The sequence below is a fragment of the Cydia amplana genome, chromosome 19, assembly GCF_948474715.1.
Source record: "Cydia amplana chromosome 19, ilCydAmpl1.1, whole genome shotgun sequence".
Taxonomy (NCBI): domain Eukaryota; kingdom Metazoa; phylum Arthropoda; class Insecta; order Lepidoptera; family Tortricidae; genus Cydia; species Cydia amplana.
This window is the reverse complement of record NC_086087.1, coordinates 10,574,256-10,589,941: the sequence shown is the minus strand read 5'-3', so window position 1 is coordinate 10,589,941 and position 15,686 is coordinate 10,574,256. Positions and strand designations below refer to the sequence as shown.

General features: G+C 36.1%; 3 protein-coding genes across 3 annotated transcripts in view; 1 reads left to right on the top strand and 2 right to left on the bottom strand.

The window, feature by feature from the left end:
• Positions 1–11,563, bottom strand: part of LOC134657161 (uncharacterized) — a 56,244-nt gene extending 44,681 nt beyond the window's left edge. Inside the window, exon 1 of the mRNA XM_063512714.1 lies at positions 11,154–11,563. Coding sequence (XP_063368784.1) covers positions 11,154–11,315 — 162 coding nt within the window. The 5' untranslated portion in view covers positions 11,316–11,563. The remainder of the gene's footprint in view (positions 1–11,153) is intronic.
• The window catches only part of LOC134656933 (sn-1-specific diacylglycerol lipase ABHD11-like), a 46,959-nt gene continuing 42,834 nt past the window's right edge, over positions 11,562–15,686 (bottom strand). The window contains exon 4 of the transcript XR_010097567.1: positions 11,562–11,579. The gene's annotated coding sequence lies outside the window, so the exon portion shown is untranslated. The remainder of the gene's footprint in view (positions 11,580–15,686) is intronic.
• Positions 12,650–15,170, top strand: LOC134657052 (CDP-diacylglycerol--inositol 3-phosphatidyltransferase). The gene is made up of 4 exons (XM_063512606.1): positions 12,650–12,769; positions 12,847–12,981; positions 13,411–13,728; positions 14,973–15,170. Exons 1-4 carry the CDS (start codon positions 12,721–12,723, stop codon positions 15,137–15,139), a joined length of 669 nt encoding a protein of 222 aa, XP_063368676.1. The 5' UTR covers positions 12,650–12,720; the 3' UTR covers positions 15,140–15,170.

The window sequence follows — 15,686 nt, the reverse complement described above, 5'->3', positions numbered from 1 at the left end:
TAAATGAGTATATGTATTATATTAACGGAGTCATTTAATATTAATTTAAGGTAAAGATTACCTATTCAATCTCATTGAATGACACTTATGTATGGTTCTCTTTTGAAATAATGCCACTGTTTACTAATTATAGCTATTGAGGTAACGCTGTTCAAGTTGTCTATCTTATTCATTGTCATGACAAAATGCAGAATGCATGATTAGGACATTTAGGACATTATTTTTAGTCGTATGAGAAATAGTCTATTATTTTAGAGTTGTGACGAAGTGTATTAGTAAACACTTCGTCACAACTCTCATAGCCAAAAATAGCCATTATCGTGGGTAATGCAATTCATTGTAAATTACGCGGAGCATTCTACATATCTGCATTGCGTCGTGTTCATGAACTTAAAAAAAAAAGATAAACAACAAAGTCTCACACACTACACCTATACACATTTAAGCTACCCGTCTTTTTGTTACTGTATTTTACTAAAAGGGATACTGTTGCGACGCACTTGAGCTTAGCCTATACTTTTATTTACCAGCGTGGGATAAGAAAGGGTGACAGTTATTTTGTAATACTGATAAGATAACGCAACACAATGATTGAATGTTTGCAAGGTATTGACGTTACCTAGCTGCGAGTCCCGGCACCGGGACTCCGTGGGTCAGGGTCGGGCCACGCAATCGATAGCGCCCTTGGACCCTGCTTCCTCCGCGGATTTACACGTGCAAAACTAACTGTTGCGCGGCGGCCGAAACAGATAACGGGACTGCGGTGCAATCACCCTCGCGAGCTTTTTAAACTGTAACAACAGTTACGCGATGCAACGCAACAAAATTGGCACTAAGATGGAAAAATAGCTAGATTTATCACTTTAGTAAGCCTGAATATACTGAAAATTTTGTCATTACAGCAGTTTTAGAGAAGTCACGCTCGTTTAACAGTATCAGATATACATAGAGCGATAAAGACCTTCTTGTATCCTAGTTCATTCATGTAGGTAATAGATACCTATTACTTATGCTATGTAGTGTAGATATGAAATCCGACTTTTCTGTCTAAGATATAAGACGTTTGTTGTTAACAAATCGGACCGGACGGCGATTTACGGCCCGCGATCAGCGTACACGTAATTTATAAAACGGAAATGTTTTCGTAAAAATGCACAGTCTAATCGTCAAAATTACATAGGTATTAAAGGAACTAAATGCACTGGAGACACGCCAACACTTTTGGAACTTACCTACAATAACCTGCAGTGTTGGAATTATGCCAGGAATCTTTCATTTTTCTGGACACCGGCGCCGTTTCCCTGCATGCGCGGTCGATCAGACTGGCGACAATGAACGCTATCTAACCTGAATCACACGCCCTGATTGTAATCTATTCTTAATTATATTTAAGCTACAAAATTTACAAGCCGTCCTACATTTACATTTTAACTTGCTTAAAAATTAAAACTTCGGTAAGTTAGATAAGTGAATTACCAACAAGTATAAGAATAAATAACTCATAGTACATTATTTAACACAGCAGTTTTTTTTACTTTTAGAAACGTAACAATGTACATTTTTTTTACATCTGTAGGTGTCTCTAATCACTACCACTAACTCCGGGATCAGAAGGAATGTTAATTTGAAAGTCACTGGATATCAATTAAGATTTTATTATAATTCCTGTTACATTGTGTCTCTACACATCTCATCAGTAGTTTTGAAGTTGGCACTTTCTTCATAAGATCAACGTAAATATTTTAAGAAATATCTAACTTCAGAGAGTCAGCCAACGAGAATCGGCGTAAGTATTCAATGTTTAGGAATTGTTCAGGCTCTGAATCTTAGTCGGTAATTCAACAGAATAAGCGTATCATAACAAGAACAACAATGGATCAATCAATACCCAATAGCGAGCAAGCGATGCATACGAGCAACAAAGCTCTGTCTTCAACAAGATAATTCATTCGTCAGCGAGCGCGTTGTAACAGCCTTCGCCTCACCTTGACCTATAACTCTGTCAATATTGAAAACCTCCCTTAGGCCTTATCGTTACCTACCAGACTACCAGCTTATAGGTATTTATCCCACTGCTGAGCACAGAGCCACCTGTATTCTTCTCATTAGAAGGTTTAGTTAACCTACTGCTTAGTCTCTAATCCCCATGATTGCCCATGCAAATTGAGATTCACACACACACACACACACACACACACACACACACACACACACACACACACACACACACACACACATACGCCGTGAATTTATTCGTAGATGTATTGGAGTTATTTCAAGGTGCTTAGAGCAGAGGTGCTTTTTAAAAAGTCGTACAAACCGCGTGGTAAAAACCATTCGGCTACCGCTGAAATTTTATAAGGCGATTTCGATTGCGAATATACAACTTTTTGCAGAGCTAACAAAGTTTACAATACATGTACCTAACTACCTACTGAAATATAAATACATGATGCATATCAGATTGTAAGTTTTGTTACGATAACGACGTTACTTGTACCAGGGATCGGAACCGGTTTTTTGCAAAAACTTCGAAATAACCATATTTTTCGAATTATTTTATACTCAAAATGTAGGACTCAGTTGTGTTTTTAGGTAACGACTTCGTTTTATTAGATTGCCCAATTAGAAATGAAATAATTAGTAAAGAACGAAATAATACGGTTTTCGTTCCAATACAAAAAATACCGGTATTCGATCCCTGACTTGTACAACATAAAGCGAATGTTCACTGCGCCTTTTAATATACCCTTTGTTCTATAAAATATACTAATACACTAAAGTCTGAAAACATGGCGTGGCGTATCATGACACGACTGGAAAAAACCATTAGGGGCTATCGAAACACGAGTAACATGACACATCACATTACTCGAAACGAAAGATTTCCGCACATATTTCATGTTTTCTTTATTTTAATATTTTTATAGCCGGAAAACCAGTAACAGTTTTTTACAAATACTGAATCGGCATTATTAGGTAAACAAATAACCATGAAGCATATAGGCAATTGAGCAGGTATCTTGCCAAAGCAAAAGAGTCCATTAATCTTGTATCTTAAGTTTTGCGTCGCATTTTCTTAACCATAGACACTATAGACAGCTATACAGATGGATATACAGCTAAGTATTTTCAATACTGGCGGTAAAACCTACTGAAAATAGAAATATACAGCCACGACAGCAATTTGACTAGTAAAAGGCGGGAAATTCAAGGGTAAAGCTCTCTACGCAAGTCCCCGCTTTTCCTAGCATCAAGTATTCGTGATTCTACTTATTCTGACTACCTATACTTATTACTCATTGCTACATTCCCTCTTCCTACCTCGGCCATAGAAAAATATAATAAGACAAGAGTGCTCACTCTATACATCAGTTCAGACTATTAATTTCAGTGTCTACATCTAGCATCGAGTAGCGGAACTATCAGTACTGCTACTTGACAATTATAGATAGTTCCGCTACTCGATGCTAGATGCTAATAGTCTTTTTGGTACTAAAACTGATTTATGGAGTGAGCACTCTATGTATTTTTTTCTCTATGCCTCGGCAAAGCGAGGCGCCTAGGCTTCCGTTACAGGGCGCCAGCGTCGCCGCGGGATCCGGTGACCGTAACCTAACCGTAACCACTGACCTAAGTTCGACCCTGTAATGATGCAATAATGGTGTTCATTTAGCAAAATATGACGCTCATTGTCGTCTGTCGTTTACTTTCGCCGAAAGCTATACATTTTGCAGGTTTGTGTGCAAATAATTGCCTATTTCAATTCTAAACAAGTAAATTTAAATACTGACCTCCCTGTAAAAAAAATCGGTTATAACTAGACATAGCAGTCCGCGTAAGTAGGCGTACATTTGTTGCCTGCAGTACACTGTAGGAGCGCTACTTGCCGTCACAGTAATAAGTCATCTGCAAGTAATACGTAATGTAGCCAGATGTTGAGATGTCTAATAAGTCATAATGCCTACAAAATGTAAATAAAACATTTCAATATCTGTCTAAACTAAACCTAGCAATTACAATATCATATTTGCTTCAATTAGAAATGAACATATTTATAAAAGGCCCTAAATTCTTCAGTGGCATGACAACAATTGGCTAATAAATTAGTACAATTTGAAAACTCGATTGGCAAAGCCCATAGCTATTCATAATGTGGTCTGCGATACGATTTAAATAGCCTCCAGTTTTAAATCCATTAAATTGTAATTACGAAATCACATATGACATGAAAGTCTGTCCAATAATTATCAATTCATTTACAAGCACTGGTCTGCTGCCTGTGGTTATTGATGTTATTATTAATACGCCAATGTAATTAAAATACTTGATTAAAATGAAAGAGCGGGATTAATTAAATAAATAAATTAGGTACCTATTTACACTACGATTAAAATTAAGAGAATTTGCTGACATCTTTTAAGTTCGCTACATGAAAACATAATGTAGAGAAGAGATAATCGAATAAATAGCTCTAAGAAGCTGCAGGAAGACACCCTCCTGCAGACTGCGCCCACCCGAGGTTCCCCATGATAAGGTCCCATCCATGATGATGCAGAGGTATTTTACTTCCTACGAGTAGGAAAACAAAACGACATTAAAATAAATAGGTTGTCAATGTAAATTCGGAGTAGAATTTATGGGCTACGTATTATAATAGCCTGTGTCTTGGACAGATTGACAAAGGCCAAAACTACGACTGCAATTCGAGATTTTATCTAAGTGTCTATTTAATTTACAGATAATAGACATGAGATAGCCGGTAAATAACGCAGTAAATCTGAAGATAAAGGTGACAAGGCGATGTAATTGAATTATAGAAATAACTCACGCAGTAACATAATTGGCTAAAAGTTGTTATCAAACAACACCAAATGACGTGCCTTCTGAGAGGATAACAATAATATAATTAAGGTAATAATAAGCAACAATAGCCTGTAGTCTAAACACTGCGCTGCTTATTTTTCACATGGCAAAAGCGCCACAATTCGAAGACAAAACCATAATGAGTTAACGAGGCTGTCATTACAGCAAATTGCTGAGTTGTTGCATTTGCGTTTGCACGAGCTCGGTTGCCTAAAATGTACGCCGCGCCTCTTGTAAAAAACGCAATCGCGACGCCCACTACATACTACACTACAATACGTAGTGATTAGTAATGACTCTCCATTTAAAAACCAACAAAAACATGGCAAGTTCTGATTACATTTTGTGCGTTCTGGGTTCCGTGCTGAGAATATCACAACTCCTTAACTTGTGTCAAACTTAGTACCTTGCACCTTGTATTTCGAAATAGCAACGGACGTTTAGCTTTAGCAGAGAAAAACAGGTTGAGATCCAATTTAACAGATTTAGTTGTAACCGTCTCTGTTAGGACTTATCAATTGAGGGACCCACTAGAGAAGTCGAGGGGGCGCGATAAAGAAAAGGGGTCAAGAAGTGGTCTTACTTTTGCATTAAGGTGGGGTCACGCAAAAGGAGGTGGGGTCTGGTCTACTATAGTTTCTGTGATTTTAAAAAAGGAGTCATGGTATCTCGTTCAAAAGTGTTTACGTAACTTATGCTCTCCAACTCCAACTACTGCACCGTTGGGTTATTTTTGACCTCACGGAACCCCAAAAAAATTATAATCCTGACCACATGGCACTTACTCATCGCACTTTCGCGACTTATTCGGCAGTTAGTTTGAATCGAAAAAATGCCAATTCAAACGAAGACTCGCATAACACATGGTGTTCTGGATGACGTCAAAATGTAGGTACCTACGTGAGAAGCATTTTTAAAACGATTTATGTCTCCCATAAATCATATCAAATTGGACCTTAAGCTTTAACAGCAAGATTCTCTTTACAAAGAGAGTGAAAATGGAAATAATCATTTTATGGAGTTCTCACATGTATGCGAAACCCGATGCTTCCCGGCTTACTATTGTTATACCTAAAGGTAATATGAGTCCATTTGGCTAGCGTATTGTTTTCCCCCAGAGAAAGTTTGTCCATATCATGTATAAACTATAGTCCGTCAACCAAATCTTGTCAGCAGCAATGTAAAGCAAACTAAAGTAGGGCAACACTCAAAGAGCAGTATTGCGCTAAGAAAAGCAGCAATGTACATCGAACCAACAGTTTTTTTTCCGCTGAGCGCGCCCTGCGTACGTCAATTCAAATTGTCACTCGCGGTTTATTGAAAAAAATTGAAACATGGACGGACAATTTAAAAGCGATGTTAAAACAATGTTAATCAAAATGATGAACAAATTTGAAGATATCAAAAACAACTCCCTATCGTAGTGCTTATATTCTCTTTGTTCCCTATCTATGTCTTCTAAGTTTACTAAAATAAAATCATATCAAAATGCAGATAATTAGATAGTGCATACATTTGTTATTTACAATATAATATGCCACTTGTTAATGTAAATTAGTGTACTGTTCTGGATGAATATGACATACCTGTGTAATTTTTTTGATTGGTATATATTGTACAATATACATATTAAAAATAAAACAACTGATATTTGGGTGTTTATTTAATTTAAAGGTAAATAAGATAAGGGTCACTTTTCGACTTGGTTGCGTTGTACACGTACATAAACCGCCATATGTAAGTAATTGTCTGAAAAGATACTACCTACTACGAACGCCTTATATTGGGCAAGATTTAATCCTGCAACAAACATGTATGGATTAGGTAGATATTGCAAAAGAACGGCGATATAATCATGGCTCTTAATACTGTTTAAAAGGTTTACCTTTGTAAATAGTCACAACTGATTGCTGAAAATATTAGACATGTGGGCCTATGGACGGTTTCCAGGACACAATTTATGGTCTTGTTGGATAGATTTAGGCATACGTTTTAATTTTATTTATGCCTTTTAACCCTAAAACAAAAAAACTGAACATAATCTTAAAAGTTCGAAAGAGTTCTTCCAATACTTGTCATAACCTCAATTTTTAGTAATGTTTTCCATCAACGAGCATGATTGTACATTGTAGGCCCCTTAGCTTTGCTTATTCTTATTTAATGTATTGGTATTTAATGGTGACAGCAGAAATATCTCTTGAAACAGAAACGATTCAGAATGAAAACCAAATGAAAACAAATAAGGTGACGGCTGTCATTCACGATCCACATTCCACAGATAAAACACAGATGACACGCGTTTTGGAATTATTTGAACACAGTGTTGCTAACCCGCGATTTTTCAAATTTGCCGCCTTTTACTACTGACAAGATTTGGTTGACGGACTTTAAATGTAACTTTTAGTGATATAGTTTTACCGTATTCTATGGGGCATATTTATTGTTACAAACTTTTAGGTATTAATTTGCCGCGTAAGTTATATTATTAGTATGCCCAGACATACTAATAATATAACTTACCTTTACCTAAATCTCAAGAAACATTCAAGAAGCTAAATTTGATTAGTATTAGAAGCACTTTGATAGGGTTCCGTAGCCAAATGGCAAAAAACGGAACCCTTATAGATTCGTCATGTCTGTCTGTCTGTCCGTCTGTCTGTCCGTCCGTATGTCACAGCCACTTTTCTCCGAAACTATAAGAACTATACTGTTGAAACTTGGTAAGTAGATGTATTCTGTGAACCGCATTAAGATTTTCACACAAAAATAGAAAAAAAACAATTAATTTTTGGGGTTCCCCATACTTCGAACGGAAACTCAAAATTTTTTTTTCATCAAACCCATACGTGTGGGGTATCTATGGATAGGTCTTCAAAAATGATATTGAGGTTCCTAATATCATTTTTTTCTAAACTGAATAGTTTGCGCGAGAGACACTTCCAAAGTGGTAAAATGTGTGTCCCCCCCCCCCCTAACTTCTAAAATAAGAGAATGATAAAACTAAAAAAAATATATGATGTACATTACCATGTAAACTTCCACCGAAAATTGGTTTGAACGAGATCTAGCAAGTCGTTTTTTTTTAATACGTCATAAATCGCCTAAATACGGAACCCTTCATGGGCGAGTCCGACTCGCACTTGGCCGCTTTTTTTTTATTTAAGATTAGTAAGATTAATAAGATTAGTAAGATTAGTAGTTAAGTATGCATGCTTTTTTATAAAATAAACAGATTTTTTTAATATATAATTTTATATAGCACTAATGGGGCTACGAGAAGCAAAATTGAGCAATCTGCAAAAAAATCCTGACAAATAAAAGCTTTTCTTACCGAGAAAGCATACTACTCTATAACAGAATTTTTGACTGATTTGTAAATTAAAATGTATTGACAACGAATCCTGACCACTATTATCACATAATATTAAGATTATTTTTATTAAGATTTACTGCATGAGATAACCCTGTTTTGACTATTATTGTTTATCTGTGATATTATGATTAGAGTGTGTATTTTTATTGAAGTTGTATGCCAATAGGCACGACATAGTGATACTGAAACATTTATTTAACATCTTGTAACCTACCTATGTTGAACAAATACATTTTTGAAACTTTGAAATAAAAATTAAATAAAAATAATATTACCATTATTAAAAATATTAAAAAGAACTTTGTTGGAATAAAAATTAATCGTACTGACAAATTTCTTTATTCTTGTGCACATTTTCACTGCCAGAGTGGCAGTTGTTGTCTGGCGCCTGACTGCTAATTTTAGAAGCTTTAACAATAGAGCTTTGTGTAGATTTTGATAAGGAATTGTTTCTTTGAAGACTAGTAAAATAATAATTGCATTTCATTTGCCTTGTGACAGAAGTTGATGTAATAGTTTTGGTAGTATTATTGAACAAAACATCTTATACCTTTAAACGAGCAATTCTTGCATATTTATTTATATGTTTATATATTTATATGTATATATATTTCGGGGATCTCGGGAACGGCTCTAACGATTTCGATGAAATTTGCTACATGGGGGTTTTCGGGGGCGAAAAATCGATCTAGCTAGGTTTTATCTCTGGGAAAACGCGTATTTTTGAGTTTTTCTATGTTTTCCGAGCAAAGCTCGGTCTCCCAAATATTTTCATTAAAATGATAGCAATAAAAATAACAGAATACACTTCAATTATCACTACCTATATCACAATTAAATATTATACAGTGTGTTTTTTTTATTTTTAAATACATAGAATTGGACAGTTAGGTGTGTTATTAGTACCCTAATAAGGGGTCATTCATTAATTACGTCACACGTTTAGGAGAAGGATGTTGTGACGTCACACCAGGGGTTTTGCCAAATGTGACTAGGTGTCACAAGGAGGGGGCGAATCAGAATCATTTATTTTGCTAGAACACAGATGGTACAATTTGTCATGTCAGTAGATTGGTTACAAGAATGCATGTTCTGCCACACTTGGCATGCAAAGATGGGTTACATGAATGCATGTTCTGCCACACTTGGCATCCAAGGAGGGGTCAAAAAACCTTGAAATTTTGCGTGGCGTAATTTATGGACGATCCCTAAGTGTTCCTTCTCGAATTGCAGGCGGTGTTTGTAAACCAAATCTTTTATTTCGGATAAATTAATGTGTTTTGGACCAATAGAAATGTCTTTTTAGAATCATTGATGGCACAAAAGTAAAATTGAGGTGTTATAAAAATTAGGTTAGACAGAATTTTTTCTGTGCTACGAAAAATACTGATAAAACATGCCTCGTTCTAAGACATTTGGCTAAAAATGTTAAAAAATACCTTTATCACCCCCTCAAAGATCTGCACCTAACCTCTGTAATATTAGCCGATATGTTACTCGTAACTAACTGTCTGAGATGTGAGCATTTCACTGGTTCCAACTCACAATGGCAAAAAATTAAGCCATTACTCCACATGCCACCGTCTCACACAGTCGAGATTAAATAAAGAGCCATTAATTAGATTACTGCTCATTAGAAAGTTGTGTGGTTGAGAATAAGAATGTGTGCATATTTGCATAATATACTAATAATTAGATACATTTGTGTGAGTTTATTCATTTAGATATTCCATCTTGCACTTTATAAATAAATATAGATAATCTACATGCTTTAGAATAGAAGTGTTCTATGTTGACAAGTTTTTATTCCCTATTGACTCTTTATGTATAAACAAGTATGAGGATTCCGGAAATAGTATGTGGGCCATTTTATTTAATGTTTTACACTACACTTTTTTTTATTTGGAATATTATACATATAATCAAGTTGTTTTTTTATCAGTTATTATATTTTTCTTAATCTCTTTCTCTTGTGTAATGTATGCCTTTTGGTAGATAATTTAGGGTTTTAAATCGCTGGTTGTGTATACATAGTGGTAATTTCGAATTTAATTATTGTCCAATAACATTACCTTGCTAACCTGATTTAGCTCTAGCTAATATACAAGAATATTATGGTGTTCCAGTTTTCAATCCAAGTAAGTCCAAAAATAGTGAGTTGTGGTGAAAGTTGTGCAATATTTAAAGAAAAATATAAGCCGAAAATTTTGAGATTGATATGAGACTATAATATGAGAGTGCAAAATTATGTTGTAATAGAATTCTGCAAGAAAAGAGGGTGTCATAAAAGCAGAAAATAGGTAACATTGTAGCTTACATTTAGATAAAATTTGATTGTAAATACCTGGCCTGAACAATAATCAAGGTAGTAATTTTGTAACTGAGTAGAAACCTTGACTTTAATTTGAGTTACCTGTTTTTGTTGCCACAACCTACTTTTATGAACTTACATTTTATACCTACTTCTTAACAAAAGTATTATGTGCACAGTTTTATTAGTCGTATTTGTCACATAAACTTCAAGCAAGATCATATTTCGTAGGTAGTCATAGATAAACAGGTATTTGTACATTTTTATTTTGTATGGTTAACAACAAAGGAATTGTATTACTGTTCACAAGGGCAATATGATCACTACTGGATGCATAGAATATAGTCTGTAAATAGTGCAAACTCATGCTTACCACTTGTTTGATAAAAAGTGCAAATTGTTTTTGACATTCAATTACTTCGCCATTTTTCACTTTCGTACACACGAAACGTGTTGAGTATCACTCACATAGGACCACAATTTTCTGTTTACGAAATACTTGTACGGCACGCGACGCCAGTTAGCTACAGCCGGTAGCAAAACCGACAGAGTTCGCAAAGACTTCAAAATTTAAATAAAATGGCAGCAAAGAGGTCAACTTACCTCCACTTCGGCGTTGGCAGACGAATTCGTAGATTTAGAGTCCGAATTGGTTTGATGTTCATTAACTAGATTGTACAATGCTTTTGAATCTTCACTGGGAATATTAGTCGCACTTTTATCCGGGGCTTTTGGTTCCTTATCATACTCCGGCGGAGGAGCCATCTTAAAGGAAGTGCAGTCAGATGACACAAGTCTTATGACTTTACGCACCGGATTCACCGCCTGCCCCTTCGAAATTATATATTTCACTACCTAGCTAATAAAACACCATGATAAAATATTCGCCTACAACATAACTAAAGTTCTAACTATTAGCAAAACCGAATTCTTCATTTTCGACAGATTCCTACTAACATTTTTTTAACGAACACGACGCCCCCAAGCGATAAACAGCGTCAACTACTGGTTTTTTTTTTTCAGTAGTAACTCACCGTGGAAGTAAAATTGTCATGGTTGTAAATTAATTAAATATAAATTTATTCATTGTTGATCGGCATATCACTTAGAAATAATAAAAGAATATTTAATGTTTTTATTACTTTATTTCATTATTTTTATTTATTTTGTCATTATCATTCGTTCACTTAAACGTCAATAACCATAGATCTAGTATATATTCTATAGATATGCTAAACGCGTGCGCCCGTGAGGGAGAACCAGGGAGAACCGACAGAACATGCGCACTGCGAAAATATTTAAATTTCCTGACAACATACTAAAACACGACATTTGTTCGGGTTATTTGTACCGAAAGAGATATCTGTTTCTCGCTCTCACTTATGGATGCAGGGCACCAAGGTCGCGGTGCGGTGCGGTAGTGTGTTATGACTTTTACGGTGGGGAATTTAAAAAAGTGAGCCAGTGACAAGGACAAACAATAATAGCGCTTTCTGTGCTACTCCTACTGAAAGATACATAAGACTATCCCGTTAGGTCATTCCCCTGCTCCTGCCTGATCCAGTTATACTAGATCTAGATTTATGATATCATGATATGTTATGTCAGCCATATTCTATGTGTTCCGCGGAACCCTAGGGTTCCGCGACACCCCTGCAGGGGTTCCGCAAGAATTTAGAACACTATGCTTTAGTCGCCTCGAAAAATTTTAGTATGCCGCCACCCTTGGAGGATATAATCAAACGGAGACGCCATGTCTGTAATTTTCTGTACAAAACAGTCTGCCGATTTTTGCGGGGGAGGGGAACGTCAAATGTATGCGTAACGTAAAAATAGCCATGTCAGATAAACGTCAGTCCATACATTGTGTATGACCGTTGGCCGCCTATTTTCGACAGAGGGGAAAGCCTGTTAATGGCTACTCCGTTTAGTTGTATCCTCCAAGCCGCCACCGTATTGTAGAGGGTTCCATCAAGTATTTCGCTTTCCAAGAGGGTTCCGTCAAAAAATAGATTGAGAACCGCTGTGTTATGTCATTACGTCATTCCTTGTTTGTTCCTCATATACTCATTCACCATTCACATTCATTCAAATTCTGTTCCTGGGGCGCCGCCTATAATATTATTTTATATTTTAAAGTTTATTCAATTTAAAACACCTATCTTCGAAGATGCCAGAAACCCAAGAAAACATATTTCTCTTTGTTCCCAATATCATTGGTAAGTGTTTTGGTCATGTGTAACTGTAAACAAATGGCGAACTATTGATTTGTATTGTTTACATTATATTATTTCAGGATTCGTCAGGGTCATCTTGGCTATCATATCCTTCTACTATATGCCGACGCATTGCGTCTTCGCGGTGATTTGCTACGTGACCTCGGCGCTGCTGGACGCCGTGGATGGCCATGCTGCGCGGTTCTTTAATCAGAGTAAGTAAGGCATCACTTAATTCAATTACTTACCCTATCTTAGAATGACCTCATGACCCGTACACTTAGATTAACTGCGTTTACTGTTTTTGTGTGTACTGTTTTTAACGAATACATGAATAGGGAATTGATCAATTTAATAGAACTTATAAATTAAGCTAATTTAATCATATTTTGTAGTCTAAATGAGTTACCTATATAAATATTATGACCAATAAATAGTCTTGCATAGACTATGTATGTATAGGTACAATCATAGTACTTTCACGTAGGTATTGAAGTTTTCAGCACACAGTAAGATTAAAGTCATATTCATTGATTATGCAAAAACAAATTATTTAAAATGTGTATATGAATGATATGTACTTTATAAAAAAAATGTTGTTGTTGTGATAATATACTCATTTATTTGCATATCATTGTTTTTAGGTACTAAGTTTGGAGGAATGTTAGACCAGCTAACTGACCGCGCTGGCACTGCAGGCCTCATGATGACCCTCGCCACTTTCTACCCCAAGTACACCTTCTGGTTCCAAATCTCCATGGCCATCGACATCACTTGCCACTGGCTCTACCTGCACTCGGTGACTGTCCAGGGCAAGGCTTCGCACAAGCTGATTGACATGTCTGGGAACCCCATCATGCGGCTGTACTATACCAACAAGAATGTGCTTTTCTTCATGTGTGCTGGGAACGAAGCATTCTATGCGGCTCTGTATGTTATGTACTTTTACACTGGCCCTACAGGTAATATGCATTTAGTTATTTTAGTTTGCTAAAGCCTCATAAGACCCGGGCCAATTTTGGCACTTTTGAATTTGGAACTTTCTTTTATTTGTGTCGAGTTCAAACTCGAATTTAATTTGTACTTGTACAAGTACACTTACGAGGATAAATTAAAAAAAACCGGCCAAGTGCGAGTCGGACTCGCGCACAGAGCGTTCCGCACCATCAACAAAAAATAGAGCAAAACTAGCAAAAAAACGGTCACCCCTCCAAGTACTGACCCCGCCCGACGTTGCTTAACTTCGGTCAAAAATCACGTTTGTTGTATGGGAGCCCCACTTAAATCTTTGTTTTATTCTGTTTTTAGTATTTGTTGTTATAGCGGCAACAGAAATACATCATCTGTGAAAATTTCAACTGTCTAGCTATCACGGTTCGTGAGATACAGCCTGGTGACAGACGGACGGACAGCGGAGTCTTAGTAATAGGGTCCCGTTTTAACCCTAAAAAGTGTGTCAAATTATGAAAGCATATAGGATTCAAAAAAGTCCCACCAAATATTTAGCTTAGCTGATTATTGTAATTCTTATTTTATATTGTACGTTTGTTAACAGGACTGTATATATGTAATCTTATCATCTTGACCTAAGTCGTTGTTTTGTGTTGATGAATGAATAAGTAGCAAACAAACCATTAGTAGCAAACAGTGAGTTCTGACTATTTATGTATTCAGTGCATCAACCTATGCTAAATAGATAGGTACTTTCAGAAGTCAGAACACTCAGAACACAATAGTTAAAAAAGTATTTCCTTATTATTTGTTGTACAACTTGTACAGTATATTAAATGTTGTTTTTAATTATAATTTCCTTTTATATGAAATTATAGTTGTTACATTACAACCATTTAAGAAAAATACATTGGAAACCTTGTAGAACGACAAGCACCAAAGATGGTCAGTTCAACAAAAGTATCAAAACCTTGCAAAATTTTGTATTAGTATGAAATCTGTTACTCATTTATCATTGGCAGATATGGGTGTTGTTAATGTTGATTGCTATATAACGCCTTGTGCAAATATTTTAGAATTTTAGATAATTTAGATTACTTTAGCATTTTTAATAAATAATACCTATACAAATAAGTTGTAAAACCATCCAACAACTATTGTTTTATTATAACTTTCAAGAGATTCTAATATTTTGCAGCATACCCATTTCACAATTTTATATAACATATTAAAAATGCTACAATTTATTTTCCAGTTCTCGGAATCGGCCTGTACAAGCTCATTGCTCTGGTCTCCATGCCAGTGGCGGTGGTGAAGGCAGCCATCTCCGTCCTCCACGGCATCGTGGCGGCCATGAACATCGCCTCGCTCGACCGCGCCGAGCGCGCCGCGGCCGCCCAGAAGCAGGACAAGGCTAATTAAGCTAATAACTAGTTGTAGTTTGGCCAGCCATCTGTGTTACTCAGAAGCGTCCAGTCTAGACCCACCGCACACCACTTTTCGTTCGTCTATTTGCGTTTTTATCTCTCGAATATGCATTAGGGATAAAGAGGCAGATAACGAAATTTCGATTTTCTCATATTTTCTATTCATAGATGTGGTGAACGCGTATTTTGTTTGGCGAAGAGTTCGCTAATTCCTCATGTGCATTGCCTAGTATAGTAGAGCTTTACTCAAGTGTTTTTTTGAGCTAAGAGTCCAATCTTTGTATGCAGTGTGGTGGCTACCGAAAGGATAACATCCGAACTGACTGAGAAGAAACAATGAACAAGCAATTTTACCATCTTAATCTATATGGTTCAAATTCATATAACAGCTTATTCGGGAAACTACTATAGTATGCAATATGTACCGTGCGCGAGTAATTTGCAAATGCCATTCGTCAGATTTGCTTTGCGTACAATTTGCTGTGCCAATGATGCATGAATATCTTAAGCACTGGTGTAGGTAAGCTAAAAAGTACTACACT

Bases quoted from the DNA above. Each gene is read 5' to 3' on its own strand.
- LOC134657052 (XM_063512606.1), top strand. From the start codon at position 12,721: ATGCCAGAAACCCAAGAAAACATATTTCTCTTTGTTCCCAATATCATT. The intron at 12,770-12,846 runs GTAAGTGTTTTG...ATATTATTTCAG, and splicing joins CTTTGTTCCCAATATCATTG to GATTCGTCAGGGTCATCTTG. The intron at 13,729-14,972 runs GTAATATGCATT...TTTATTTTCCAG, and splicing joins CTTTTACACTGGCCCTACAG to TTCTCGGAATCGGCCTGTAC.